Genomic DNA, 27,872 nt, shown 5'->3' with positions numbered 1-27,872 from the left:
AGGAAAACATGAAAATTAGGAAAACACTTTTGAAAAAAAAGGCATCTCTAGAGTCGATTTTAAACATTCTTAAAAAAAGAATGGATGAAGTGAACTCAAATTTGCCTTATGATAACTTAACAGTTAGATATTTTAATTAAGGAATTGGAAAAGATTCAAACAGGACTTATTAAGCTGATTATAGATATTAACCAAATATCCAAATATATTGAAGCCCATACAAGTAAACATCAAAAAGCTCGGATGAAGGATGCATTACTAGAAACTTTATTACTACCGGGTAAAAAAATGTTTGAAGATAAAAATCTTATTTAAATGAAAAATTTAAAGACGACACAATTCCAATTAATTAAAATTTTTTTTTTTAATATTCAGTTTACAGTTTATTTCCTTGCCGAGGGTCAGGGAAAAATTAAAAAAAAAAACAAAAACAAAAACACCGAAGTTTTTTAACATATAGCCTTCCAAGCTTAAAAATACCATTTTTAAATTGGTTTTGAATTCAAAATAAATATTATCAAAATCAGAAGATTCTATCATATAGCTGCCATAGGAACAATCGGAAAATTAGCCAAAAAAAATTTTATAAAAAAAAAAATTATATTTTTTGGTGTTTTTAACATATAACCTGCGCTGGAAATAACATTTTTATTTTAATTGTTATTTTGAATTAAATTTTATAAAATCGGACGACTATATCATATAGCTGTCATAGAAACGATCGGAAAATTGGTGGGAAAATAACATGAAACAAATTATAGCTCTGGTGCCTTTTGACATATAACCTTCAAGCTTGAATATAACATTTTTAAATTAGTTCTGAGTTTTGAATTATAGTATAGCTGTCATAGAAACAAAAAAAATTTCAAAATCAATTCAATAAATATCGTATTACTCTTCTATATAGAATTAAAAAAAAATGGTCTAAAACAAAACTTAAATAATTTTTTTTAATATCACTGAAGCTAGCAACAATCCTTTAAAATTTCACATGGTGTTACTAAAGTTGATTATTTCTTATAACTGCAAGGGTATACAAACTTCGGCTTGCCGAAGTTAGCTTCTTTTCTTGTTTAAAATTGATTCCAGTCATTTATTGACAGAAGCTACTATAAATAAGTGTCCAAAATGGAAAACTAATGTTAAAGTAGTATAGACAGTTTATTTGCTGTTTTAAATGATTTTATTTCGTGGTTCCTCACATGCGTGTGTTCTTGACACAGTTCCGACGAAAAATTGTTTTTTTTCATTCGCGATTTAAGGTTGCCACACATTTTTTACGTTCTGCGTTGCCAGATCGCTTACTTAAATTTAGTATCTTATATACTGTAGATAGTTTTACAAAAAATACTTAATCTCTCTATTGTGTGACCTCGTTTCATTGTATTCTTTTTTTATAAGGATTTGCATTTCAGCTTCCTTTCCTTGCCTTTCAATATCATCGTTTAAGTTTTGCTTTTGAATTTCATCGCCTAAATCTTGCTTTTCGATATCATTGTTTAATTTCATCGTCCAAATCTTGCTTTTCATATTTATCGCCTAAATTTGTCGTTTAGCTCTCTTTTTACAAATCTTTCTTTTCAATTTCTATCCATAACTTCATATTCGCCTTGTGATAGTTGTGATAATTGAAATCCTTCGACATTTAATACTGCATATCTTTGTACGCACCTTTGTAATTCGGTATAACCTTCTTGCATGCCCCTGGTACACTAACATAATTTTCAAAACAACGTAGTCGCTTCTTTTACATTTTTTAATAATTCTACCCTTAATTTTAATTTGTTTATTGTATTTTTGAATATTTATTATTGTATGGCTTGCATTGTTTCTTATCTCAATAAGATTTCTTTCTCGATTCCATTGGCTTACACCAAAAAGTAACCCGCTTGCTGTTGTTCCAGCACTTTTATGTGACTTGTTGTTTAAAGCAAACTGTATTTCCGGTAGTATATTGTCTAAAGTTTTCTCTGTTCCTGCACTCGTTAAATTGGCCAACATTGGTCAGATTTATTTATGCGTACCACTTGCCCATTTGCTTGGGGTCATGCTTCATATTATAGGTTTTCAGAAATTCTTTAAAGTCTTTTGAAGTAAGTGCGGTTCAACGGTTAGGAAGACTATAAGAAGTAAAGAAATTTGATAAACATTTTGTTGCACTTTTAGAATCAGTTTATTTTGTTCCATCAGGTTTTAAAAATTTTGAAAATCCATTAACCGTTAGTAATTATGTTTATTTTGTCCGTTTTTTATTTTTACGGGGCCGAAATGATTTATATGTACTATGTCAAATGGTTTGTCACCCTTTTTTATACTGTGTAAAAAACATTTCCTTTTCCCGCATTTATATGAAAATGTTATACACTTTAAGCAGTTATGTATGTGTTGTTTAATTTTATCAGATAATTTATGAAACCAATGAAATGTTATTATAGCATTTTATACTTTTTCATAACCGCTGTGTGCCATGTTGTCATGATATAGCGTTAAAATATTTCTTTCCATGTTTTCTGGCACATAAAATAATGGCACATAAAATGACCATTTCTTTGTTTTGGGCAAATTGAAAGGTTTTGTTCTAATGTATTTTCTTTTCATAAAAATATATTTGAATTCTACTGAAAGCATAGAGATGCTGCATTTTGGTACCATCATGGTGTTCAATATCGTAGACGATTTTTTCTAATTCAAGCGCCCATTCAGAAGTTCTCCGGCCTATTTCTCTTTTATTTAATTTCTTTGCCTGTAAGTATATTTTGAACCTTCAAAGCACAAAGATATGATATATTGATTCGTAATCTGTCGTTTGTTTTGAGAAGAAAACAAGAAAGAGAAAGGGAGCAAAGGGGAAATGGAGCAGCAAAGCTATATTTTACGGCGCCACTTACCGGCTATTTCAGTAGATGCTATGTGGGCGGCAGAAAGATTTAAGCGTTTAAAACGTTTGTGGGCGATGGAGTGGGCGTGGCTTATTTTTATAACCAGCAAAGCGATATTTTTGGGGCGCCGCCTACCAGTTATTTTAGTAGATGTTATGTGGGCGGCAGATAGATTTGAGCGTTTTATCCGTTTGTTGGCGTTAGAGTGGGCGTGACATCTGCATGCCAAGATTGAGTGTTCTAGCTCTTATAGTTTCTGAGATCTCAGCGTTTATACGGACGGACGGACAAATGGACAGATCCTGACCATGAATATATTGTTGTAATGCGAACACTCAGTTTTTGCTTTCAATTATGAAATAAACGTTTTTAATCTATCCTTATGAACTGTTTGTTTTTTGTTCATATTATTCGTTATTATAATGTTATTTCTTTCTCCTATTCCGTTACCTTATACGGACCGGTATATTGATAATCTAACTTATGACCTCTTTTATTTCTTAAAAGGACTTGATCACCTACTGATATATCTATGTTGTTTACTTTCTGGTCATATTGTATTTAATTATTTTTCTTATTTTCTTTTATCATTACTCTAGCTCTTTTGTATGCTACTTCCAATCTATATTTACTTCCCTTAGAATATTCATCTATGTTATATATGGGTTCTATATTTTCTATACTATTAAATTGTTTTGGTAAATTATTTGTTTTACCAAACACTAGCTCGTACGAGCAATAATTATGTGCCATTAAAGGGTCCGTGTTAAAACAAAAAGCGAACTATTGATGCCATACGTCCCAATCAGTTTTATCAATCGTTCTATATGAGCGTATGTATTCATTGAAAGTTCTATGACTTCGTTCTTTTGTTTCTACTGTCTGGTGGTGGTGTGTCGTAGATGTTATATTTTCAATTTTAAGTATTTGCACAGATCATTTAAAATTGAATTCTTATATTCGGTACCCATGTCCGTAATGAACGTCTTCATTGGACCGTACTTCAGAATAAATGATTCAAAACTTGCTTTTGCGACAGTGTTCGCGTTTTTATTTGGAACTGGTATGGCAACTAAATATTTAGTTAGTTTAGTTGCCTTTTTCTGATTTTGGTAATGGACCAATAGTGTCCACCATCACTCTGTCGAAAGCATTTATAGGCGTATCATTTATTATCAATAGAGTCTTATTGTGCTTAGTTATTTTAGCTTCTGTGCATTTCTCACATTTTCGTATGTATTAAGTAATATCTCGAGTCATACCTTTCCAAAAATAATGTCTTTTGACCTTGGCCAAGGTTTTTGTAATGCCAGTATGACCTCCTTGTATTGGATCATCATGTAATTTAGACAGTGTTGCTTCTTTCTCGTTTTGTTTTTCTATAAGGATCACCCGGTTGAGTAGCGCTACTCTCAATGATTTCAATATATAATTGCCCATAATTTTTATATTATCAATTGAAAGATGTTCAAAGTCAATGATACAAATATAGAAATCGCTAACATCATATCTTGCTATAATTTTCTTTCCGTGCTTAAACAAACACATTTTGTTATTTACATGCAAGGTCACTACTTTACGTACTTCATCATTATTAATGACTTCATATACGTTGGGCTTAGAAGCTTTCTCTATAAATTGCGTAGGCAATTCTATTTGTTTGTTTTCCGCGCTGAATTTATGTCTATTTTGATATCTTGTAGTGACTTTCTTTATATTTCCAGTAATGTTTTGTAGATCTTTAATGGTTATTCTTAATAACGCATCAGCTACATAATTGTCTTTTCCCTTTAAATATTCGACTGTAAAGTCGTATTCTTCTAGTTCGAGCCTCATACGTGTCGGTTTAGAACTGGGATTGGTCATTGAGAAAAGGTATATTAAAGGCCTATGGTCTGTTCTTATTAAGAAATGTTTTCCATATATATATTGGGTTGAAATGTAACATCGCCCAATGAATTGCAGCTAATTCCTGCTCAGTAGTACATTTGTTACTTTCACCTTTTGTAAATGCTCTTGATGCATATGCAATGGGAAGTTGGAGACCATTATGGTTTTGAGTTAAAACCGCTCCACATGCTTGCTTACTTGCATCTGTTATTATACAGAATTCTTTAGTGAAATCTGGATATTGTAGCAAGGTAGGTTCCATAAGTTTTGTTTTTAAGTATTGACATGCATTCTCACACTCATCCGTCCATTTAAAAGGAACATTCTTTTTACATAATCTTGTTATGTGCAGTGAATAGTCGGCGAAATTTTTTATAAAACGTCTATAATAGTTACAGAATGCTACGAAACGTCTAGCACTGTCCGCGTCGTGAGCAACGGGGTAGTTCATAATGACATCGTATTTCTTGTCATCTGGAAGTATTCCTTTATCAATGCATTTATGACCTAGAAAAGTCACTTCATGCATAAAAAACGAACATTTTTCTGGATGTAACTTTAAGTTGTATTTCCTGCATTTCTCAAAAACGTCTGTTAAGTTCTAAGGCATATGTTTTTCGGAACAAGCGATTACTATTAAGTCATCCATATAAAGAAATGCTTGAGAAGGTTCTAGACCAGAAAACGCAATAGTCATCATTCTCTGAAACGAATTAGGAGCTATTTTTAATCCGAAGGGTAATCGCGTGAAGCGATATGAGCCGTTGCTCGTTGAAAAAGACGTTATATCTCTTGAACCTTTTTCTAGTTCAATTTGATGAAATCCTGACATTAAGTCAAGACATGAAAAGTATTTTGCTCGACCTAGTTGATCTAAAATATCATCAATTCTAGGTAATGGGAATTTATCGGCGGTAGTAATTGATTAGTAATTAATCGCCATTTCTTTACATTTGACCCGGGGATGATTTCTTAGGAACAAGTAACAATTCGGATACTGACGTAAATACCATGCTGAATTTCCTGATTTGGAATTAACACACTGTCTCCTTTTGAATTAAGTTCAATTTTCCGAATAACTTCCGAATACAGAAGTGTTGAATTATTTCCAGAGCTATGAGCTATTGGTACATTAATTGGATATTTTAAATTATTGGGTCTAATTAGGAGCTAATTTTTTGTCTAATTGACAGTTGTATTTTTAAAAATCGTGTGGAATTATGTATTTAGTTGTCCGTATCTCTATAAAAACTAAACCTTTGGATGTCTATGACGTAATCATCTTGGATGTTTTGGAAGTTATCCGAAGTTTCTTTTAAACTGGAAATGTCTGCACCCATGTCTATTAAAAGATAAGTTCGTTCCCAGTATACTTACGTTGCTTTGGCTTTTGCCATTGTAGCCTCGGTTTGAGTTACCACCGCCTCCATAGTTTCCTCTATATTGGCCTCGTCCTCTATTGATATTTTGGTAATTGTTGTTATAGTTATTGTTGTTGTAGTTATTGTGGTTGTTGTTATTGTGATTACCACGAAAATTACCTCTACAATTTCCACGTCCGCGATTTGAGCCGCGCTGTGGATAATTCTTAAAATATAGGACGGTGCTTGACTGTCCAGTTGTTTCAGTGCAACTATTGACAAATTTGGAAACGGCTTCGTTTATAGTATTAAATGTGCCAGCTTGCATGATAAGTTATACCTTATTGATTTTAAAATTTTTAGTCGTTGCTTTGACTGCATGCTGAGTGGAATAACTTCTGGCTAACTCGAGGGGTAAGCCATCTGTTATATATGCACCTTCTAAAGATTTTGTCATCTGCTCAACCTCTTGTGTGTACTGGTGGGTTTATTGCGTTGCTGTAGGCTAATCAGTTTCGCCTTTGACGTTGCTTTTTAATCTTGAAATGACTTCTGTTATTGTTGTTTCATTTCCGATTAAATTTCTGGCGACACCTTTTAGCTTTGTTTTTTATAATGGAAACTGCTAATTGTTCGTGCTCGCCTTTTATTGATTCTATTATTTGTAATGCATCAATAAAACTTGTTAAGTTTTCAGCTTTACCATCGAAAACTGGTATAAGCTTGGATGCTGTATTAATAAAATCAATTGTGCCATTGTTACATTACTTCCTATTTTACTTTATCTTATGCTTGAACTATCATCAGAATCTGTAGAATTATCCAGATTATTTAAATCTTGCTCTTCTATTTAAGGATTTGTTTCTGAAGGTTTTCCGATTCTATTTGGTCAATGTCAGTTTCTTTTGTTGATTCCGGTTTATCACCAGTTTCAATTACTAGGGAAGTGTGAAGTATAGTCGGTACTGATATGTCCAACATAAACTTTTGTTTCATTGATATTAAATTAGATCGTAGCCTGATCAAAAATATGGATACTTGGGACCAATGATCTTGATTTAATCTTTCCCTCTGGCCATATATTAGTATTCGTGCTTCATTAAGGCATTTTACCAGAATTTCCACATGTTTTTTAATGGTATTTTTTTGAATTGGCCTGTTTTGAGTAAGTTACTTATATGATTTATCAAAGTCAGCTTTTATGTTATTAATCTGCTTATATAATTCATTCCATTCCATTATATTGTGGGAATGAATTATGTCTTAAAGACCATCATTACTATCGTTCTACCTAGTAATGGGTGTTTGTCTACTACTGATCTAACTTGTACCCCTGGAATGGTGGATAGGACAATTCCCTTTTGAGTGCTTGTGCAATGAATTAGTGGAGAGGCATCTAAATTAAATGTTTCAGTATATAAATTTTCTAATTCATAAATGCTTACTGAAGTTGGTGCAACTAATTGCAAAATTCTTTCTTTAAAATGAATGTCCCTATCATATGTGTCTCTACTTGCTTTTAGAGTAGCCATTTTTTATTAATTTATTAGTATTTTATTTATTTTTATTTAATTCCATTTTCTTCAATTTTCTTTTAAATTTGATTAAATCAATATTTTTATATTAATGTTGTTTGTGCCAATGAAATTTTTTTTTTAAGATCATTTGCCTGGCTCATATTTTTTTTTAAGACATTTAATATGCAATTTATAAAGTTTATAAAAACAATTTGCGCACATTATGACAACAATTATTATTAACAAAGTATGGATTAATTCTAAGTCAATGTTATTTGACTCTACCTTATTAATAACATTTGCAGTGGAATCCACTGTTTTTGAATTAAACCCATCTTTGGCGTTGGAATTCTTAATATATATCTTGGTCTGTCAAAATAAATACTTTAGATTTTTGAACTAATTCGTAAATGTTGTTAATGTTATTCATTAACAGCTAGTTTTATATGAATAATTTTTGATTTGTCTTTGTTTTTTTTTTTTTTTTTTGAATCATTATTATTATGTTTGACATAGTATTTCCTGCCCTTTTTGTGTATGGTTTTCAGGCCATACTCTAATCGGGCAACTTTTATGTCGCTCAATTTTAACATTAGTTTTTATGAAATAAATGAAAAAATATGCATCGCAGTGCAATTAAAAAAATTTTTGCAACGCAGTGCAAGGAAAAAAAAAATTTTACGCTCTTGGTAGCACTGTCGGTTTACTTCTCCTTGGTCTCGTGGCCGAAGCTGGCTGCACAGGCTGCACTTCCTCAATGCTCTTCTATGTTGGGGCACCGGTGCTGGCTGCACAGGTGTACTCGCAATGGGGCGAGCTCAGAGGTCCCTCGCAGTCGTTTGGGCACTTCTTCATTAACTTGGGTATTCCCTTCTTTTGTGGCGGAGGTAATTTGAGATTAGCTTTAGCAAGACTTTTAATTGCAGAGTAGGGATGTGTGTGTGGTTGTGGTTTGATTTTTTCTTTCACTTAATTCACTTAGTTTTAACGAATTGTTAAAATCTAATTTACATCCGCTATTTAGTTGCTTCAGTACTTCAGCCCTTCTGGCTTTTAATGTTTTTACCACACCACTGCGTTTAGCACACTCTACTAACTGCGATTTTTTATTTTTCGTTGTCTGCTGCTATAATTTTTGTATTTTCGTCCTTTTTCTGGTTTTTTCTCTTGCGTTCCTTCGATGTCCTTGATGTTCTTCAAGTTTACATCCTGAGTCCTGTCACGGTCGCCATGTTGTAATGAGAACACTCAGTTTTTGTAGTTTCCTTTTTAGGTCTTTATTCAGAAGGCTGGAGCAGCATTAGTGCCGCTACCAACGTCAAGTTGTGTCTGATTTTACAATTCTTCTTAGGTTCTAAGTAAGCCTAAGTCTCGTAGCTGCGCTGCCTACAGTTGGACGGCAGAGAGACGGCTATGTATATCATATATATACTAGTGTATTTAATTATGCTCTCTTTAGCTGGAGCGCGTATTATATGTACTTGAGTTTGGTTGAGCGGCCGGCGTGTGCAACAGAATGCTGACACTTGCACTTTCGACTCATGTCGATGTCGCCGATCGACTCATGTTTCGGCCACTTAGGTTTTTGACCGGGCCTTTGTTTATAAAAGCATTGCAACAAAGTATTACAGTGTGTTTGCTTCAAGTACTCTTAGTACAGTAGTTATTCAATATATGTGCATACTACAATATATACTTTATGGAGTCGGAAACGCTTTCTTCTGCCTTTTACATACTTTCTGACGAATCTCATAAACCCTTTTACTTCACGAGTAACGGGTATAAAAATACTAAAAAAAACAATTAAATAATTTTCCACAAAAATTAGAGATCTACAGATCTACCGGATGAGTGTGATGAAGCCCATCACACTATTAAATCGGAAAGTTATGAACCAATTTTAACTATCGTATCCGGTTGCACTATAAAAACAGATGACAAAATATTAGCACAGTATTAAATTATAAAAGTTATAAATAAGAAATTAATTAAAAGAAATGAATATAAATCATTCTGAAATAAAAGGCCTTAATTTTTATCGCGCAGCCTTTTTTTTATGATTTATAATCATGTTAATTTTAATTTTATATATGATAAGACGAAATACGGTTTTAAGGTGGTTTAAAGCCGATACTGACTAGAAACTGAACATTTTAATTTCTTCAATTTAAGCTCAGAACTGAAGGATAAATTATTGTTGGCGGTTCGTTCTCGACGAACCATCGTCGCTAGTTCTTGCCTTTTTTTTAACAACTTCAAACTCTATTATTTCATGATATTCGTTAAATAAAAACCTTATTCATCGGGAGAAATCTCTATTCTCAATCACCCAGATCAACTTGGTTATCATTAACCCGATTTTCATCCTAAGTTGACTCATAAGAATGGTTCGGACCTCCAAGACTTCGCCTTTTTCAATATACGAACATGGTTGATTTCCATTTTAGATAAAATTTGTTTGGGTAAGAAAACCTGTGATAACATAAACAAGAGTTATGCCTATGGGTTCGCCGGTCATTAAACGGGAATACAGACCAGCCCCTATGTTTAGCTCAAGTATTACGATCTTTATAACAGTTGTCTTGTAATACCTAGGGGAATAATAAGCACATTTAATAATATTTTAAAATCTTATGAATATAACGAGAGCGTTTGTATTAAACAAGTGGCTTTTGTTATTTGTGACGATATTTCCTTAAGGTATAGGATATCTCCAACTCTAGGTTTCCCCCTGTTTTGATAGCCTGATGGTCGCAAGCAGAACACCACCTCGTATCCTGCGGTGGTTACTACGCCGGACACTGGCTTGCTAGACCGTCATTTATTTAAAAGTAAATTATGCCGTTGTTTGCAGACTTGTCAAGTGGCCTGTGATCCACAGTTTTTAACCTTATGAGCTGTAGACAAACAATTTTGGCGTGCTTCTACTCTACTTACATTTCCTGAAAACGGCTACACGCCCTAAAGTGATGTGACCATAAGCGAAAAATCATGCAGCTCTCTTCGTAGTGACTGATAGGTAGCGGAGCGTTGTTCTATGTTGTGCGCTTATTATGTTCAGCAAGCATGCGCGGCGCTTAATCAGCGCCATGAATATTTCCGTTGGTGTATTTTTCCTGAATTTTCTAGTGCAGTTGCCTGTTGGTTAAATTGTCTGATATGAAAACTCATTGGAGCGTTCTTTTCTCGAAGCAAGGTTCTATAAATTCATCATATAAGCTCTCGAATGGGCTTTCTTCTTATTTTGCGGATGCCTCTGCCCCAGGCGTATTATCGAGTTCATTATGGGCCTGCCCCAATATTACTCATTGGACCTCCAGGTGTCTTTTTATAGCTGGTGGGACAATTCGATGACTCTAACTCGTTGCATCATTTGGGTTATATTTAAATACTTGCTGATATATCTCTACTAGCTCCTTTAAATCTATTAGCCTTAAGGGATACTCATCTCTAGAGGGTAATGATACTCGGGTAAAGTCACACAAGTGCTGCCAGAAATCGTTCAATAGGCTTAGCTTGCGTAAGTAATACCCATCTTGGTGGCGTCGTTGAACATATTGGATTTTTAGAACCGATTTAGGTTCGAATTTGTGATTTAAGGAATGAAGTTGGCCAAACGCTTGGGAAACAAGAATATTTTTGCAGACTGATGAAGCAATGAGTATTGTATACTCGGATGAAGTATAATCCAACTTGGGTGAACGATGTTCTTGGGCGATGCAGATTCCCAAAGTAGAACCGGAAAGATGCGTTGATAACTGATTTGTTCGTAAATTGGTACATGCTTATATTCTTCTTGAAACGTGGAATTTTAATGTAATGAACAATAAAATGAGAAAACATCAGTGATTTTTGTATATGGGGGGAGTTTGCTCAGCCTGTAAAATGCTCTGACCGCTTCGGCGGCTCAGTGTACCATTAAGTTAGTGCTAGTCAGCCATTCTCATCCTCTGTGGGTGCTAATGGGTACTTGGTATTTGTTGGGTGCTGTCATGTTGAGCAACTTTAAGTACAAAAAATATAAAATTTTATAAAAAATTGCAATTGTACATAACCCTTTAAACGTTGAAACGTCCTTTGATTACTCGTCCTTATTAGATTTCGCCATTTTCTCAGCAATATTCATTTGCTTTACGAGAGTAAACACAGAGAACGAAAACTTTGTGACCTGCAAAATAGTCAATTAAATTACAGTAAGTGGAAGTACCTAGACGCTTACACTGATGTTTGTTCCCACAGATATCGGAAATACTTCCATGGCCATAAATGTTATCGGCTGTTGAAGTTTCTGTAGGAAAAACAGGAGAGTGCTTTTGTAGCGCCTTTGCCCCTGTATCCAATTGGAATGGAAAAGGGCATCTGACAGTTTATAGCAGTCTTCTGTAAGATAGTTGCACAGTATACAAAAGGGCGTCGTCTCCAGAAGCACAGCGGCCATGAAGGAGAGCGCTGCGATAGCCGATCCCAAATTAGCAAACAAGACAATGTTGATTAGGGTGAAGCCCAGCACCAATCCTACTACCAGAAATTGCACAAATATGGTTCCAGATATCACAGGGCGCAGGCAGTTGACAAATCTGTGAATTTTTTGCACAAAAAATAAAAAGTTAGCTTTAAATATGATCAAATGTTAGAGGCTTTAAAAAAAATAATTGGTTTCGGAGAAAGAGCGTAAAGTGGAATCTTAGAAAATTTGTTCTGTTAGGGCCAATGCGGAAAAACACCACCGGTTTTTAGCCTTTGTTAACATCGGATGATCCGTACATGATTTTGGGTGAATTTTCAAAATGAAAATTATATTTTGTTTTTTAAATTGTCAGGTTGTTTCAAAAAGTTATTTAAGAGTCCTGAAAACAGTGTTAAACAGCTCAATATAAAAAATTTTAGTTTTACTACTTTTGAAAAAAACTCCCTAGTTAGGCGGAAAACATCTGTAACTGTGAACTATTAAAGCTAAAATATTCTACATTTTCACATTTACACTTTAAAAGCTCTTTCTCCCACGCAAATTGATTTTGTTTAATTCTTGGTATTCAATACTTTTAGTTTTTGCAATAGCTCATAGATAGAGCTTAAACTATATGTATCTGCCTTATTTATTTATTAAGAGTGAGTAAGGTGCTTTGACTATTAGATACGAGTTACTCCAGTAATTACCTTCAAAGTAAATATACGTTTTTGCGTTTTACACTTTTTACTTATATCATCTGGTTGAGATATAATGACGATATTCTATTTTTTTACTGATAACCTAAAGGTACGATTCTAACAATTTAAGTGCTGGAAAGAGCTATTTATTTATATATCATGGTTTATTATCCAGTGGTTCCGTTTCTGGATTGAACCGCTTTTCATTAATCATTTTAACAACCACCAATGTTACCACCTTAATTTTTATACAATTAACACAGAATACTCCTAAGGTTATCCCCAATCCGCCGTATACTGTTCATATTGGCACAATAGAGAGAGAATAAAGTTCAGTATTGAAAAACAATAAAAGGCAGTAACAAGACCAAAATCGTCAATACCGCTGTAACTCCTTCCGCTTTTCTATGAGTCTACGATTCCCGATTTTTTTGGGAATTTTTCAAGTGTTTTTTGTTTTTAAAAAGTCATCTTAACAAAAATTGAGCCTTATCAATTTTCAATTTAAAAGTTAAGTAACGGGTAACTTATAGACGAAACGATCAACTATTGCGTTTCTTCTTGTCAATTTTCGGCTATATTTAGTTGGCTCCTCTGAAACACTTCCATTGCGATTTGTCACTAAGTGGTCTCCCGTCCAAAGTGATATTTTACTTAAATATTATAATAATCTACCTATATTGTAAATTTGTTTGATACTTTTATTGAAAAACAAGAAATTCCCTTTATTTTTCCAAAGATAGGTTTGAACGAGCAGCAACCGTTTACACTAGATTCTGTGGCATTAAAACATATATTAAACAGATTTTTTTGTAATGATTATATCAGAGAGATCATTTTATTGTGGCTATAGTTTGAGGGCAGTGTGCCGTCAAATTTTAAAACGTTGCGTTCATGAATTATTTTTAATCGTCATTTAACATCAAACGTTACCCGTAGAAACCAAAATATATTAAATTCGTCAGAAAGGATCTAATAGGTAGAAGGAAGAATTTTTGACTCAATAAGGAATAGCCATGTCCGTCTTTCCGGATGAACGCAGTGACTTGAGCACCGAAAATAAAAATACGTAGACGTAAAAAATGAGTTTTTGTATCTTTTTAAAAGTTTCTTACGGGTTATATTTACTGCGGTTATCTCAACATAAAGCACTATTAATATTCAATTTTAAAGCTCATTAACGGATACCTGATAGTCAAGTCACTCGTCGGTAGGGTTTTCTCTTGTAATACCCTTGCAGAGGGTATTATGATTTCAGTCAGAAGCTATCAACGCAGCAAAGGAGACGTTTCCGACTCCATACGGTATATATATTCTTGATCTGCATCACTAGACAGGTCAATTTAGCTATATCCGTCTGCCCTTCCATTTCTACGCAAACTTGTCTTTCAGTTTTAAAGCTAACGGTCTGAAACATTTTCAAAAGTCGTCGAACTTTTGCATGTAGTATATATGTCGGAACCGGATGGATGAGACAACTTTATCTTATAGCTCCCATAGGAATAATCTAAAAAATGTACTAATATCAATGGTGTTTTTTTTAACATATTACATCGTTTGCATGGAAAACCAATTCTAAATTTTGAGTTAAATTTTATAAAATCGGACGACTATATATAAGATAATATGAAACAAATTCTAGCTTTGGGGCTTTTTGACATATTATCTTATAATATTGGGAATATAATTTTTCATGTTTTTAAGAATTTTGAAATCAAATTAATAATAATCGGATTACTCTACCATATAGATGTATAAAAAATGGTATAAAAATAGAATGATTGGTGCTGGCCTTCACCCTGATCAACATTGTTTTGTTTGCTAATTTGGGATCGGCTATCGCAGCGCTCTCCTTCATGGCCGCTGTGCCGCCGAAGCGATCAGAGCATTTTACAGTGTCAGCCGAACAGGCTGAGCAAACTCCCCCCATATACAAAAATCACTAACGTTATCTCATTTTATTGTTCATTGGTGATAAACCGGAATCAACAAAAGAAACTGACATTGACCAAATAGAATCGGAAAACCTTCAGAAACAAATCCTTAAATAGAAGAGCAAGATTTAAATAATCTGGATAATTCTACAGATTCTGATGATAGTTCAAGCATAAGATAAAGTAAAATAGGAAGTAATGTAACAATGGCACAATCCAATATTGATTTTATTAATACAGCATCCAAGCTTATACCAGTTTTCGATGGTAAAGCTGAAAACTTAACAAGTTTTATTGATGCATTACAAATAATAGAATCAATAAAAGGCGAGCACGAACAATTAGCAGTTTCCATAATAAAAACAAAGCTAAAAGGTGTCGCCAGAAATTTAATCGGAAATGAAACAACAATAACAGAAGTCATTTCAAGATTAAAAAGCAACGCCAAAGGCGAAACTGATTAACCTACAGCAACGCAATAAAACTGCCCACCAGTACACACAAGAGGTTGAGCAGATGACAAAATCTTTAGAAGGTGCATATATAACAGATGGCTTACCCCTCGAGTTAGCCAGAAGTTATTCCACTCAGCATGCAGTCAAAGCAATGACTAAAAATTGTAAAATCGATAAGGTAAAACTTATCATGCAAGCTGGCACATTTAATACTATGAACGAAGCCGTTTCCAAATTTGTCAATAGTTGCACTGAAACAACTGGCTAGTCAAACACCGTCCTATATTGTAAGAATTATCCACAGCGCGGCTCAAATCGCGGACGTGGAAATTGTAGAGGTAATTTTCGTGGTAATCACAATAACAACAACCACAATAACTACAACAACAATAACTATAACAACAATTACCAAAATAACAATAGAGGACGAGGCCAATATAGAGGAAACTATGGAGGCGGTGGTAACTCAAACCGAGGCTACAATGGCAAAAGCCAAAGCAATGTAAGTATAACCCAAAGTAATAACCAAAACACATCGGAAAACTCCAAAGCCCTTTAAATACTCAACAATAAAAGAAGTCAGAGCTCACACCATTAATCTCAGCCAGAATATATTCGTTTCATTTTTCAATGTAGCTACTGGGAAAGAACTTATCTTTTTAATAGACATGGGTGCAGACATTTCCAGTTTAAAAGAAACTTCGGATAACTTCCAAAACATCCAAGATGATTACGTCATAGACATCCAAAGGTTTAGTTTCTATAGAGATACGGACAACTAAATACATAATTCCACACGATTTTTAAAAAATACAATTGTCAATTAGACAAAAAATTAGCTCGTAATTAGACCCAATAATTTAAAATTTCCAATTAATGTACCAATAGCTCATAGTTCTGGAAATAATTCAATACTTCTGTATTCGGAAGTCATTCGGAAAATTCAAAAGGAGACAGTGTATTAATTCCAAATCAGGAAATTCAGCATGGTACTTACGTCAGTATCCGAATATAATAGCCCATTGTTACTTGTTCCTAAGAAATCATCCCCGGGTCAAATGTAAAGAAATGGCGATTAGTAATTGACTACCGCCAGATTAATAAAAAATTACTATCCGATAAATTCCCATTATCTAGAATTGATGATATTTTAGACCAACTAGGTCGAGCAAAATACTTTTCATGTCTTGACTTAATGTCAGGATTCCATCAAATTGAACTAGAAAAAGGTTCAAGAGATATAACGTCTTTTTCAACGAGCAACGGCTCATATCGCTTCACGCGATTACCCTTCGGATTAAAAATAGCTCCTAATTCGTTTCAGAGAATGATGACTATTGCGTTTTCTGGTCTAGAACCTTCTCAAGCATTTCTTTATATGGATGACTTAATAGTAATCGCTTGTTCCGAAAAACATATGCCTTAGAACTTAACAGACGTTTTTGAGAAATGCAGGAAATACAACTTAAAGTTACATCCAGAAAAATGTTCGTTTTTTATGCATGAAGTGACTTTTCTAGGTCATAAATGCATTGATAAAGGAATACTTCCAGATGACAAGAAATACGATGTCATTATGAACTACCCCGTTGCTCACGACGCGGACAGTGCTAGACGTTTCGTAGCATTCTGTAACTATTATAGACGTTTTATAAAAAATTTCGCCGACTATTCACTGCACATAACAAGATTATGTAAAAAGAATGTTCCTTTTAAATGGACGGATGAGTGTGAGAATGCATGTCAATACTTAAAAACAAAACTTATGGAACCTACCTTGCTACAATATCCAGATTTCACTAAAGAATTCTGTATAATAACAGATGCAAGTAAGCAAGCATGTGGAGCGGTTTTAACTCAAAACCATAATGGTCTCCAACTTCCCATTGCATATGCATCAAGAGCATTTACAAAAGGTGAAAGTAACAAATGTACTACTGAGCAGGAATTAGCTGCAATTCATTGGGCGATGTTACATTTCAACCCAATATATATATGGAAAACATTTCTTAATAAGAACAGACCATAGGCCTTTAATATACCTTTTCTCAATGACCAATCCCAGTTCTAAACCGACACGTATGAGGCTCGAACTAGAAGAATACGACTTTGCAGTCGAATATTTAAAGGGAAAAGACAATTATGTAGCTGATGCGTTATTAAGAATAACCATTAAAGATCTACAAAACATTACTGGAAATATAAAGAAAGTCACTACAAGATATCAAAATAGACATAAATTCAGCGCGGAAAACAAACAAATAGAATTGCCTACGCAATTTATAGAGAAAGCTTCTAAGCCCAACGTATATGAAGTCATTAATAATGATGAAGTACGTAAAGTAGTGACCTTGCATGTAAATAACAAAATGTGTTTGTTTAAGCACGGAAAGAAAATTATAGCAAGATATGATGTTAGCGATTTGTATATTTGTATCATTGACTTTGAACATCTTTCAATAATATAAAAATTATGGGCAATTATATATTGAAATCATTGAGAGTAGCGCTACTCAACCGGGTGATCCTTATAGAAAAACAAAACGAGAAAGAAGCAACACTGTCTAAATTACATGATGATCCAATACAAGGAGGTCATACTGGCATTACAAAAACCTTGGCCAAGGTCAAAAGACATTATTTTTGGAAAGGTATGACTCGAGATATTACTTAATACATACGAAAATGTGAGAAATGCACAGAAGCTAAAATAACTAAGCACAATAAGACTCTATTGATAATAAATGATACGCCTATAAATGCTTTCGACAGAGTGATGGTGGACACTATTGGTCCATTACCAAAATCAGAAAAAGGCAACTAAACTAACTAAATATTTAGTTGCCATACCAGTTCCAAATAAAAACGCGAACACTGTCGCAAAAGCAAGTTTTGAATCATTTATTCTGAAGTACGGTCCAATGAAGACGTTCATTACGGACATGGGTACCGAATATAAGAATTCAATTTTAAATGATCTGTGCAAATACTTAAAATTGAAAATATAACATCTACGACACACCACCACCAGACAGTAGAAACAAAAGAACGAAGTCATAGAACTTTCAATGAATACATACGCTCATATAGAACGATTGATAAAACTGATTGGGACGTATGGCATCAATAGTTCGCTTTTTGTTTTAACACGGACCCTTTAATGGCACATAATTATTGCTCGTACGAGCTAGTGTTTGGTAAAACAAATAATTTACCAAAACAATTTAATAGTATAGAAAATATAGAACCCATATATAACATAGATGAATATTCTAAGGGAAGTAAATATAGATTGGAAGTAGCATACAAAAGAGCTAGAGTAATGATAAAAGAAAATAAGAAAAATAATTAAATACAATATGACCAGAAAGTAAACAACATAGATATATCAGTAGGTGATCAAGTCCTTTTAAGAAATAAAAGAGGTCATAAGTTAGATTATCAATATACCGGTCCGTATAAGGTAACGGAATAGGAGAAAGAAATAACATTATAATAACGAATAATATGAACAAAAAACAAACAGTTCATAAGGATAGATTAAAAACGTTTATTTCATAATTGAAAGCAAAAACTGAGTGTTCGCATTACAACAATATATTCATGGTCAGGATCTGTCCATTTGTCCGTCCGTCCGTATAAACACTGAGATCTCGGAAACTATAAGAGCTAGAACACTCAATCTTGGCATGCAGATTCCTGGGCTTCCTACGCAGCGCGGTGTGCCACGCCCACTCTAACGCAAATTGCGAAAATCTGTAGCGCCTACAGTTTTTATGATAGAAACAAAATTTCAACTGAAATGTGTTTGTCTAATCAATACCTATCGACTGACATAAATGTGTCACGCCCACTTTAACGCCCACAAACGGCTTAAGCGTACTGGTTTTGCGTATTACTGTTGAACGGAGCATCCGATTTAAGGTGTCATTCGATGCTTATTTTTACTGAGAATAAAACTATGTTTTACGTTTTACACTTTTTCAACATTTTTGCCACACCAATCGATCTTTTTAAGGTCTTGGTATACATTTTTTTTTTTGGTTTTTGATATTCCTTTCGATTGACTTATTACTCGAAACAATCTGACGATTACTGTAGGTTTTTATTTCTTCATGTATGTATAGTCGGTGCGCTTCGTTAATAAAAAATTTTTCGGGTCTCCTCTTTGACCTACGCTTCTATTTTTCGTCCATGTGTTAGTTTATTTCACAATTTACCTGTGGTCAGTATTTTTTTTAGTTGTATAACATATAAGAATGTCCAACTCAATAAATAGTACATGAAGCTGTACGATTACTTTTAGATATTTACATGCAAGCTGTGCACACTGAAATAGAGCATTCAAAAATTCTCCACATTATTATAAAATGCAATGCCTATTATAAAATTTCTTATGTCAACGGAGCTGAACATGGAAGAAATATCTGATCCAAGTCCTTTAAATTTTTGAAGGGTTTCATCCTTTATGGCATAAAGCATTGCCTTGTTGAGAGATCCAGTCTGTGCACAGCTGTGGCTGGAAAAAATCTACATTAAGTCTCAAAACCATGATACAAACATATTCCGACCATTTTAAAGTGCCTGTTCAAGAAGAACACTAATTGTCATAAATTTATGATTTTACGAGCTCTGACAATGTCAATATGTAAATCTGTCTAGAGCCGTAAATAATGATCTGTAACTTTAAGCCTACAAGGGTGCAGTGCCGAACAATTGTAATCTTAAGTACAGGCCACTTGAGCCTGACCATAAATATAGTTCTCACACTGTACAACGGGTCGCCTTACGGGAGGCGGTGATTAGGCTCCCGCTCAGGCAAAAATATGTGATCTCTGCGTAAACCATAGATAAGATAAGAATTTCAGGTTAGTTACGTATGCAAAGACTTATAAAAATAAAATCACTTTTTATACAGAACTCAAACGTAAAGGTTGTTTTCCTTATTACAGGAATCCCTTTCATTTTGGTCATTCGAGCCTTTGTTTCTTACGGAACAATTGGCCAGACTACTCTGCAGTTTTCCCCCACCAGTGGTAAGAACCTCAGAGATATTTTGCCCCTTAAAGATTATGTAAAGTGCTAGACACTTGTAGGTACAGGTTGTACACAGATTCACACTTTTGTTTTCCCCAACCAGAAGACCCACAACCACAGAAAGACGACTTCAGCAGCAATCATCACAAGCATCGCCGGCATCACCGACTTCAAACAACGAGGAACCAACATCTTCGACATCAAGTACCGCTCACCCCATCGACTTCTACAGCGGCATAACAGTATCCAGAAAAATTCAGAAAAGTTAGAAATAAATTATTCCTAAATTTACTTAACTTAATCTTAAATAAAATAAGGATATAAATTATAAAAATGTTATCCGAAAAGATAAATTGAGCTCTTGCAGAAGCAGTCCGAGCTAAAAAGAGACAAAAGTGTTGAACAAAAAAAGAAGCATAAAGATATATTATCTTTTTTGTTTTTTATATCACTAAACCATAAAAATTGCGTTTTTTTTAATAAACTAAAAATAAAAATTTTTTGTTTTGAAGGCGTGTTTGAGGCATAAAAAATAATTCGTGAAAAGAGCCAAAAAATTAACACTTGTTAAAATCAAGAAAGAATAGACGCAAGTGAAATAACAAATTTCTAAAATATTCAATAAGTTGGATTAATATAGAAAAAGTGCCTACAAATGCTAAAAGACAAAGAGCTAAGCTAAATAAAGTGCCTACAATGCTGAAAATTAATATAAAATACAAAAACCTTCTAACAAAACAACAACAAAAATTACATCCCAAAGACAAAGACAACTCTAAAAAGAAGAAAAGAAAACCCACAACCACAGAAAAACGACTTCAGCAGCAAGCATCACAAGCATCGCCGGCATCACCGACTTCAAACAGCAAGGAACCAATATCTTCGACATCAAGTACCGCTCACCCTATCGAATTCTACAGCGGCATAACAGTGACCAGAAAAATTCAGATAAGTTAGAAATAAATTATTCCTAAATTTACTTAACTTAATCTTAAATAAAATAAGGATATAAATTATAAAAATGTTATCCGAAAAGATCATTGAGCTCTTGCAGAAGCAGTCCGAGCTAACTAAACAAATTAGAGTTTTATAGGTAAAAGTGCACTCAAAAAGTGGCAAAAAAAGGAGAAACAAAACTAGTTTCGAGGGCTGCTATATTGAAGGAAGACTTTTATGCATATGCTGGGCAGTTAGGGAATTATTGAATCCTTTAATAATTTAAATAGCGATCTCTTTTTTCTTGTAGTTAGAAAAAATAAAAAGCTAAAACTTTTAGTTTAGTTCAGGATGTAAGAAGTTGTTTTGAAAGCAGGGAATTCGAAAGATTGGTTAGGGAATTGGAATTCCATGTTAAAAACATTATAGATGCTATAGATAAAGGACTTAGTAAGGAAACAAATCCTGTTAAGGAATCTATAACTGTAATGGAAGAGGAATTACCTAAGCTGCCAAAAATAAAGATACCCCTTTTTCTTTGGTATTCCAAGGAATGGGATCTGTAATGAGCTGTTTATGGAACTCATTCATAAAAGAGAGAACCTAACTACGTCCATTAAATTTACTTATCTCAAACCAGTATTAAAAGGAGAAGCCAAGAACGTGGTTTCCCATTTACAGCTAGGCACTGGGGATAACTATGAAGTTGCTAACCAAGCGGTATGAGAACAGAAGAAAAATTAGGCTTATGGATTTAACCAATTTAAATTTGAAATCCAATAAGCAAATTAAAGCATTTATTGACACGATTCATGAATCATTTTATCTTAAAAAATCAAAGGCACAATAATCCGAAGACGTGGATGCAGTTTTTGCCCACATAATACTTCGAACATTTAATAAGGATTCTCTAAAGTTGTATAAGAGCCACGTGAAAAAGACAAAAGGAGTTCAGGAACTTTCTGATGTCATGGAGTTTTTAGAGCAAATACTCAGCTCCATTTCCTCTTTTCCACAGGATAATAAACCTATGAGAAAACGAGTTTCAAAATCTACCAACCCATAATATAACACAGTGTTATATCGGCTGTTTAAAATGTAATGCCACAAGATTATCTTTCGAATAAAAAAAAAATTATGTCAATCGAATAATCCATCGTTGTTTTATTGCAACTTAAAGTTATGTACCTCTAAAAAAACACCCATTACATTTAAGGGTTTGGAACCAGCCGAAAAAAAGTAGTGGGTAAAAAAGACACGTGACTGGGTAAAAAAAGACACATTTGTTTAAAGTGTCTGAAGCATTCAAGCCCTAAAAAGTGCACGAATGAAATTCTTTGCTTGAACTGCACAAAACCGCATCACACGCTTCTTCACATTAATAATAATAACGAAAAAGTGAATACGTGTAGGACGTCGGAACAAGCCCTATTGGCCACAGCATTGGTTCATGTAAAATCAGCTAGTGGAGGCTTTGACAAAATCTCAGAGCGCTGATTGACTCAGATTACAATAATATCAGAGGAAGCTTCACAAATACCTAAGTTACCAAAAACAAAAATTATACTGAGATTAGTGGCGACCACGATAGAGTGCAAGGACTTGAAAAGATTCTGGGAATCGGAAGAAGAAAGCAAAGAGGATTTAGAGTCCGAAATATGTGGAGAAAATTTCACGAAAACAACACACATAGACTCTTCAGGACGATATATTGTGAAGATGACTTTCAAGGAAGAGCAAACCTTAGGGGAATCTAAAGGCCAAGCCACGGGAAGATTTTTGAACTTGCAGAAAAAACAAATAAAAAATCTAAATCTTAAAGAACAGTACTGCAAGCTTATGGCAGAATACATGTTGTTTTCCTTATTACAGGAATCCCTTTCATTTTGGTCATTCGAGCCTTTGTTTCTTACGAAACAATTGGCCATACTACTCTGCAGTTTTCCCCCACTAGTGGTAAGAGACCCAGAGATATTTTGCCCCTTAAAGATTATGTCAAGTGCTAGACACTTGTAGGTACAGGTTGTACACAGATTCACACTTTTGTTTTCCCCAACCAGTAAAAAGAGACAAAAGTGTTGAACAAAAAAAAAAGCATAAAGGTATATAAAGAGTCTTTTTTGTTTTTTAAATCACTAAAACATAAAAATTGCGTTTTTTTTTTAATAAACTAAAAATAAAAATTTTTGTTTTTAAGGCGTGTTTGAGGCATAAAAAATAATTTGTGAAAAGTGCCAACAAATTAACACTTGTTAAAATCAAGAAAGAATAGACGCAAGTGAAATAACAAATTTCTAAAATATTCAATAAGTTGGATTAATATAGAAAAAGTGCCTACAAATGCTAAAAGACAAAGAGCTAAGCTAAATAAAGTACCTACAATGCTGAAAATTAATATAAAATACAAAAACCTTCTAACAAAACAACAACAAAAATTACATCCCAAAGACAAAGACAACTCTAAAAAGAAGAAAAGAAAACCCACAACCACAGAAAGACGACTTCAGCAGCAAGCATCACAAGCATCGCCGGCATCACCGACTTCAAACAGCAAGGAACCAATATCTTCGACATCAAGTACCGCTCACCCTATCGAATTCTACAGCGGCATAACAGTGACCAGAAAAATTCAGATAAGTTAGAAATAAATTATTCCTAAATTTACTTAACTTAATCTTAAATAAAATAAGGAAATAAATTATAAAAATGTTATCCGAAAAGATCATTGAGCTCTTGCAGAAGCAGTCCGAGCTAACTAAACAAATTAGAGTTTTATAGGTAAAAGTGCACTCAAAAAGTGGCAAAAAAAGGAGAAACAAAACTAGTTTCGAGGGCTGCTATATTGAAGGAAGACTTTTATGCATATGCTGGGCAGTTAGGGAATTATTGAATCCTTTAATAATTTAAATAGCGATCTCTTTTTTCTTGTAGTTAGAAAAAATAAAAAGCTAAAACTTTTAGTTTAGTTCAGGATGTAAGAAGTTGTTTTGAAAGCAGGGAATTCGAAAGATTGGTTAGGGAATTGGAATTCCATGTTAAAAACATTATAGATGCTATAGATAAAGGACTTAGTAAGGAAACAAATCCTGTTAAGGAATCTATAACTGTAATGGAAGAGGAATTACCTAAGCTGCCAAAAATAAAGATACCCCTTTTTCTTTGGTATTCCAAGGAATGGGATCTGTAATGAGCTGTTTATGGAACTCATTCATAAAAGAGAGAACCTAACTACGTCCATTAAATTTACTTATCTCAAACCAGTATTAAAAGGAGAAGCCAAGAACGTGGTTTCCCATTTACAGCTAGGCACTGGGGATAACTATGAAGTTGCTAACCAAGCGGTATGAGAACAGAAGAAAAATTAGGCTTATGGATTTAACCAATTTAAATTTGAAATCCAATAAGCAAATTAAAGCATTTATTGACACGATTCATGAATCATTTTATCTTAAAAAATCAAAGGCACAATAATCCGAAGACGTGGATGCAGTTTTTGCCCACATAATACTTCGAACATTTAATAAGGATTCTCTAAAGTTGTATAAGAGCCACGTGAAAAAGACAAAAGGAGTTCAGGAACTTTCTGATGTCATGGAGTTTTTAGAGCAAATACTCAGCTCCATTTCCTCTTTTCCACAGGATAATAAACCTATGAGAAAACGAGTTTCAAAATCTACCAACCCATAATATAACACAGTGTTATATCGGCTGTTTAAAATGTAATGCCACAAGATTATCTTTCGAATAAAAAAAAAATTATGTCAATCGAATAATCCATCGTTGTTTTATTGCAACTTAAAGTTATGTACCTCTAAAAAAACACCCATTACATTTAAGGGTTTGGAACCAGCCGAAAAAAAGTAGTGGGTAAAAAAGACACGTGACTGGGTAAAAAAAGACACATTTGTTTAAAGTGTCTGAAGCATTCAAGCACTAAAAAGTGCACGAATGAAATTCTTTGCTTGAACTGCACAAAACCGCATCACACGCTTCTTCACATTAATAATAATAACGAAAAAGTGAATACGTGTAGGACGTCGGAACAAGCCCTATTGGCCACAGCATTGGTTCATGTGAAATCAGCTAGTGGAGGCTTTGACAAAATCTCAGAGCGCTGATTGACTCAGATTACAATAATATCAGAGGAAGCTTCACAAATACCTAAGTTACCAAAAACAAAAATTATACTGAGATTAGTGGCGACCACGATAGAGTGCAAGGACTTGAAAAGATTCTGGGAATCGGAAGAAGAAAGCAAAGAGGATTTAGAGTCCGAAATATGTGGAGAAAATTTCACGAAAACAACACACATAGACTCTTCAGGACGATATATTGTGAAGATGACTTTCAAGGAAGAGCAAACCTTAGGGGAATCTAAAGGCCAAGCCACGGGAAGATTTTTGAACTTGCAGAAAAAACAAATAAAAAATCTAAATCTTAAAGAACAGTACTGCAAGCTTATGGCAGAATACATGTTGTTTTCCTTATTACAGGAATCCCTTTCATTTTGGTCATTCGAGCCTTTGTTTCTTACGAAACAATTGGCCATACTACTCTGCAGTTTTCCCCCACTAGTGGTAAGAGACCCAGAGATATTTTGCCCCTTAAAGATTATGTCAAGTGCTAGACACTTGTAGGTACAGGTTGTACACAGATTCACACTTTTGTTTTCCCCAACCAGTAAAAAGAGACAAAAGTGTTGAACAAAAAAAAAAGCATAAAGGTATATAAAGAGTCTTTTTTGTTTTTTAAATCACTAAAACATAAAAATTGCGTTTTTTTTTTAATAAACTAAAAATAAAAATTTTTGTTTTTAAGGCGTGTTTGAGGCATAAAAAATAATTTGTGAAAAGTGCCAACAAATTAACACTTGTTAAAATCAAGAAAGAATAGACGCAAGTGAAATAACAAATTTCTAAAATATTCAATAAGTTGGATTAATATAGAAAAAGTGCCTACAAATGCTAAAAGACAAAGAGCTAAGCTAAATAAAGTACCTACAATGCTGAAAATTAATATAAAATACAAAAACCTTCTAACAAAACAACAACAAAAATTACATCCCAAAGACAAAGACAACTCTAAAAAGAAGAAAAGAAAACCCACAACCACAGAAAGACGACTTCAGCAGCAAGCATCACAAGCATCGCCGGCATCACCGACTTCAAACAGCAAGGAACCAATATCTTCGACATCAAGTACCGCTCACCCTATCGAATTCTACAGCGGCATAACAGTGACCAGAAAAATTCAGATAAGTTAGAAATAAATTATTCCTAAATTTACTTAACTTAATCTTAAATAAAATAAGGATATAAATTATAAAAATGTTATCCGAAAAGATCATTGAGCTCTTGCAGAAGCAGTCCGAGCTAACTAAACAAATTAGAGTTTTATAGGTAAAAGTGCACTCAAAAAGTGGCAAAAAAAGGAGAAACAAAACTAGTTTCGAGGGCTGCTATATTGAAGGAAGACTTTTATGCATATGCTGGGCAGTTAGGGAATTATTGAATCCTTTAATAATTTAAATAGCGATCTCTTTTTTCTTGTAGTTAGAAAAAATAAAAAGCTAAAACTTTAAGTTTAGTTCAGGATGTAAGAAGTTGTTTTGAAAGCAGGGAATTCGAAAGATTGGTTAGGGAATTGGAATTCCATGTTAAAAACATTATAGATGCTATAGATAAAGGACTTAGTAAGGAAACAAATCCTGTTAAGGAATCTATAACTGTAATGGAAGAGGAATTACCTAAGCTGCCAAAAATAAAGATACCCCTTTTTCTTTGGTATTCCAAGGAATGGGATCTGTAATGAGCTGTTTATGGAACTCATTCATAAAAGAGAGAACCTAACTACGTCCATTAAATTTACTTATCTCAAACCAGTATTAAAAGGAGAAGTCAAGAACGTGGTTTCCCATTTACAGCTAGGCACTGGGGATAACTATGAAGTTGCTAACCAAGCGGTATGAGAACAGAAGAAAAATTAGGCTTATGGATTTAACCAATTTAAATTTGAAATCCAATAAGCAAATTAAAGCATTTATTGACACGATTCATGAATCATTTTATCTTAAAAAATCAAAGGCACAATAATCCGAAGACGTGGATGCAGTTTTTGCCCACATAATACTTCGAACATTTAATAAGGATTCTCTAAAGTTGTATAAGAGCCACGTGAAAAAGACAAAAGGAGTTCAGGAACTTTCTGATGTCATGGAGTTTTTAGAGCAAATACTCAGCTCCATTTCCTCTTTTCCACAGGATAATAAACCTATGAGAAAACGAGTTTCAAAATCTACCAACCCATAATATAACACAGTGTTATATCGGCTGTTTAAAATGTAATGCCACAAGATTATCTTTCGAATAAAAAAAAAATTATGTCAATCGAATAATCCATCGTTGTTTTATTGCAACTTAAAGTTATGTACCTCTAAAAAAACACCCATTACATTTAAGGGTTTGGAACCAGCCGAAAAAAAGTAGTGGGTAAAAAAGACACGTGACTGGGTAAAAAAAGACACATTTGTTTAAAGTGTCTGAAGCATTCAAGCCCTAAAAAGTGCACGAATGAAATTCTTTGCTTGAACTGCACAAAACCGCATCACACGCTTCTTCACATTAATAATAATAACGAAAAAGTGAATACGTGTAGGACGTCGGAACAAGCCCTATTGGCCACAGCATTGGTTCATGTGAAATCAGCTAGTGGAGGC

General features: G+C 33.8%; 1 protein-coding gene across 1 annotated transcript in view; it reads right to left on the bottom strand.

Annotated features, from left to right (window-relative positions):
• Window positions 1-11,693: 11,693 nt before the first annotated feature.
• LOC108030712 (odorant receptor 42a) overlaps window positions 11,694-27,872 on the bottom strand; it is a 105,590-nt gene continuing 89,411 nt past the window's right edge. Inside the window, exons 2-3 of the mRNA XM_044091361.2 lie at window positions 11,867-12,224; window positions 11,694-11,815 (exon numbers count right to left, since the gene is read on the bottom strand). Of these exons, the coding sequence (XP_043947296.1) occupies window positions 11,729-11,815; window positions 11,867-12,224 (445 nt within the window). The 3' untranslated portion in view covers window positions 11,694-11,728. The remainder of the gene's footprint in view (window positions 11,816-11,866; window positions 12,225-27,872) is intronic.

The sequence above is a fragment of the Drosophila biarmipes genome, unplaced genomic scaffold (assembly GCF_025231255.1).
Source record: "Drosophila biarmipes strain raj3 unplaced genomic scaffold, RU_DBia_V1.1 ptg000015l, whole genome shotgun sequence".
In the NCBI taxonomy this organism is placed as follows: domain Eukaryota; kingdom Metazoa; phylum Arthropoda; class Insecta; order Diptera; family Drosophilidae; genus Drosophila; species Drosophila biarmipes.
This window is presented reverse-complemented; position numbering and strand designations above follow the sequence as displayed.